The 4,737-nt window shown below is 40.4% G+C and overlaps 1 protein-coding gene across 1 annotated transcript; it reads left to right on the plus strand.

The window, feature by feature from the left end:
* The first annotated feature begins 916 nt into the window (after window positions 1-916).
* On the plus strand, window positions 917-3,764 carry LOC111893857 (receptor like protein kinase S.2). The gene has a single exon (XM_023889939.3). It carries the CDS (start codon window positions 1,059-1,061, stop codon window positions 3,558-3,560), a length of 2,502 nt encoding a protein of 833 aa, XP_023745707.1. The 5' UTR covers window positions 917-1,058; the 3' UTR covers window positions 3,561-3,764.
* The last annotated feature ends 973 nt before the right edge of the window (window positions 3,765-4,737 follow it).

The raw sequence follows: 4,737 nt of genomic DNA on the forward strand, positions 1-4,737 counted from the left end.
AGAGAAAAACACAAATGCAAGAAAAACAATGGATAAATCAGAATATTACGTTGCTCATCATCGATACCACGCTTAATATACAAAGCCCCTTAACGGATCTTAAAAATTAAGAAAACTTCATATGCTCAGAATCATGATAATAATATTATTATTATTGATTTCTCCAATAGTATGAATCCTAACTTAAACAATTAAATCAGAGAGCTTACATTTAATATGTATTTCTAAGAAATGTAATTTATTAAATGAACCATTGTCCTTGCCTTCTTGGTCTTGCATGCATCCATTAAGTATATTTTTGGGAGAGTTTATTTGTAAAAGTTATTCCTAAACTAAATTCTTGGTCTTATCTTCCTCAACAAAAAGCGTTGAAACAGTTCGACCTACTTAAATTCACAAAATTCAAACATACAACCCACCCATGGTTGAATAAAACCACTTAAAACTTTAAAAAATTGATCATAAAGCCAAAATTTCAAGGCTTTAAGCCCAATCAATGTCATTGTCATTCAATCTTTCAATCTTTTCATGTATACCAACTCTCCTAACACAAATTATTCTTCTTTTCACAAATTCTTTAGTTTTCAACTTTTCTAAATAATCACAACTGATCTATCGCTTACCAAATCACGTGTGACTCATTCTTGATTTCCCATTTCCACATAATCAATCACCAAACCATATGATTAGAAAATACTTTGTTATCCAAGTAAAATCACTAGTAAATTAACTAAAAATTAAACCATAAGGCAAATATATACGAAAAAAACACAAATATATGAATAAATTATGATATTCTATAATATAATAATGATTATAATCTAAAATTTTATAGAGTGACCCACTAAAATTTTAACTTACCCAAAATCGAAAAAAAAAAGTCAAAGTTAGTAAGTGACCTTTCCACCTGTTTTTATAGTTTTGGCTTTTTGCTTATTAATAGTTCATTAGCTGGTGTCTAGTGACAACACGATATAAGGTCCCCTTTTGTAGGCCTATTTATTCATTTCAAACTTTCCCATCACCACCACCACCACCCTTCGCCACCTTCTGCCACCATGCACCTCCACCACCTCTGCTTTGTGTTACCATCTGACGGCGATGACATACACCCATTTGATCACCACAACCGACGACTCCCTCCTTCTACACCACCAACACCACAACCACAAACACCACCATCTAAGACCCGATCATGTGGTGCTAACCTCCAAGAGGTCCTCCGTAGAACACTTCATAGATTCTGTGTAAAATCACCGCCGGCGATCTTCCATGATACCGACGGAGTCCAATTTTCTAAAGAGACGATTGTTTCCGGCCACAACCCCAAGACTTTTACATACTCGGAGCTTTATATAGCCACCAAAGGGTTTAGCCAGGATGAAATCTTGGGCAGTGGCGGGTTTGGAAGAGTTTTCCGGGCGGTGTTGCCGAGTGACGGAACTGTGGCGGCGGTGAAGTGTTTGGCGGAGACGGGAGAGAGGTTTGAGAAGAGTTTCGCGGCGGAATTGGTGGCTGTGGCCCATCTCCGCCACCGGAACCTAGTCCCGCTACGTGGGTGGTGTGTTCATGAAGATCAGCTCCTTCTCGTTTACGACTACATGCCAAACCGCAGCCTTGACCGGTTGCTTTTCCGGCGGATGGAAAACAGTGGAACTCCGGTGCCGGTGCTTAGCTGGGAAAGAAGAATGAAAATAGTGAAGGGTTTAGCGGCGGCGCTGTTTTACCTCCATGAACAGCTGGAAGCTCAGATCATCCATCGTGATGTGAAAACAAGCAATGTAATGCTTGATTCTCATTTTAATGCGAGGCTTGGTGATTTTGGGTTAGCGAGGTGGCTGGAGCATGAACTCGGGTACCAGACAAGAACGCCGTCGATGAACCACCAGTACCAGCCATGCCGGCTGGTGGACACGACAAGAATCGGCGGAACAATTGGTTATTTGCCACCGGAGAGTTTCCAGAAAAAAGGTGTCGCCACCGCAAAATCTGATGTTTTCAGTTTTGGCATTGTTTTGCTGGAGATTGCTTCAGGGAGGAGGTCGGTGGATATTACACTTCCCGATGATGAAATCATTCTCGTCGACAAAGTCAGAAGATTAGCAGACGAAAAGATGATTCTCAACGCCGCCGATGGCCGGCTGCCAAATGGGTCCTACAACCGTCATGAAATGTCCCACATGATTCGTCTCGGGTTGTTATGTACACTCCATGACCCGAAAACTCGACCCAGTATGAAATGGATCATCGAAGCACTTTCCGGCGGGATTTGCGCCACCCTCCCGGAGCTTCCTTCTTTCAAATCCCACCCACAGTACATATCTGTAACTCGTAGCACCCCCACCACCACAGCCACCATGACTTCCACCACAACCACCACCACTACTTCTTTCGCAATTGCTTCAAGTGGCGGCTCAACCACCTTCGCCACCGCCAGGGGAGAAAGCCTGTACATAACCGCTGAACAAGAACATGAAAACAGTTCCGATATCGGCGACGGAATGATCTCTTCTGCACAAATGAGCCGCCGTCAATTAAGCTCCTTTCCCATGGTTGAACCTCCAAGGGAGATCACCTACAAAGAACTTCTCTCCGCCACTGACAATTTCTCAGAATCTAATCGGTTATCAGAGGTTGATTTCGGAACTGCTTACTACGGCGTTCTTGACAACCATGACATTATCGTAAAACGGCTCGGGATGAAAACATGTCCGGCGCTCCGCCTCCGTTTCGCGAATGAACTCTCAAATTTGGGGAAACTCCGCCACCGGAACCTGATACACCTCCGTGGGTGGTGCACTGAACAAAACGAGATGCTGGTGGTTTACGACTACTCCGCTAATCGTCTTTTAGGTCATCTTCTTTCCCATCACACCCACCGGAAATCACAGGTCCTAAAATGGGATCATCGCTACAACATCGTGAAATCCCTCGCCTGTGCAATCCGATACCTTCACGAAGAATGGGAAGAACAGGTTATCCATAGAAACATCACATCATCCGCCATATACATCGATCCAGACATGAACCCTAGACTCGGATCCTTCGCTCTTGCAGAGTTCTTAACAAGAAACGAACACGGACACCATGTAGTGGTCGACAAGAAGGTTTGTGTTCGTGGGATTTTTGGGTACATGGCGCCGGAATATATGGAGGCAGGGGAAGCTACAACAATGGCGGACATCTACAGCTTCGGCGTGGTGGTTCTGGAGGTGGTGAGTGGGCGGATGGCGGTGGATTTCCGACGGCCTGAGGTGCTGTTAGTGAAAAGGGTTCATGAATCTGAAAGATACGAAGGCAATTATGAAGAACTGGTGGATCCAAGATTAGATGGAGAGTATAATCGGAAAGAATTGGTGAGGTTGGTGAAGTTAGCAATGGCGTGCACACAGTCTAACCCTGATTTAAGACCGACGATGAGAATGGTTGTGAGTGTACTTGATGGCCATGATAGATGCTTCATAGAAGAAGGGCAAAAGGAAAGTATAAATGAATGGAAAGAAAGAAATGCATTGTCTTTGTCACTTATTAGACGAATTCAAGCTTTGGGAATACAATGAAAATGAAACCACGAACTAGGATTTTAGCATGGTGTATAAATGGAGAAATCAAGAATAGATTTTTTTTTTCTTGTTTTTGGTGCTTAATTTGTTGCATATACGACTTATGTATCATGTATGTATGTAAAAATTTTATCAAGTTAAACGTTGTGTATAAATTGTATATCTACAAATGCGGATTAATCTAATATTGTTCTTCTTTAAGGGCTAGTGATCTTTAGCAAGCTAGGATTGGATGAAAGTTAGCAATGCTTTGTGTGAAAAGAGCAACGCAAAACAGAAGCCATGATTTAATTGACTACACATGCATGATATCCAATAAATAACGGCATTGATAGGTGCAAGTAATTGGCATTCAAACTTGAAAATCAAGGGAATTATATTGACTATTTGACTTATTGAGTATTGGGTATGAACCTATCAATGGCATTTTGAGGGTTATTTAGTGGTTATAGACAGTGGCATCAACGGACATAGGAAGCAGATTTGTTCAACTCTAGCGGTGTTGAAGAAAGACAAGACTGGTGATACAACAAGTTCTGTATAACCATAAGATATAATTATTCACTTTTTCACTTTTCTTATTTCGTGAGTATAAGATACTAAAATATGATGTTATTTAAAGGAATTTAGAATATTTGAAAGGAGAATTGAATATGAGTGTGAGCTACTAAGTGGATTACCAGAATTGCCTTTTAATTTAGAATTAGTTTTCACAGTTTCCAAGTTATGTTTTTTAAGCAAGTAGTTTTTGATAACCTTCTTTTTAAATATGTCTAGTATTTTGTAGAATGCACTGTTTGTCAGTTGTCATTATTTTTTTGTCCCTATTATAGTATATTATTTTGTATAAATGAGTGTTGGTAAAAAAATACGACATGATCTGACATGAGTCAACACACATACACACTACACCAACACATACATGGGGGTTAATTTAAGAGACACCTAAATATATGCAATCAACTATGTTTCAAAAGCATAAATATGTCTCTAGCATTGACTAAGTATGAAATTAATTCTTTTTTAATTTGAGACATAATCTAGATATATGAACCTGCTACATGCGTTCCATTTGTAGGAAACTAAGAAACTTGATAGTGTCCCGTAAGGGTGATCCAAACATGATCGCTATTATAGAGAATAGTGTTAGGATTTTATTATAGAGAATAGTGTT

The sequence above is a fragment of the Lactuca sativa genome, chromosome 2 (genome assembly GCF_002870075.4).
Source record: "Lactuca sativa cultivar Salinas chromosome 2, Lsat_Salinas_v11, whole genome shotgun sequence".
In the NCBI taxonomy this organism is placed as follows: domain Eukaryota; kingdom Viridiplantae; phylum Streptophyta; class Magnoliopsida; order Asterales; family Asteraceae; genus Lactuca; species Lactuca sativa.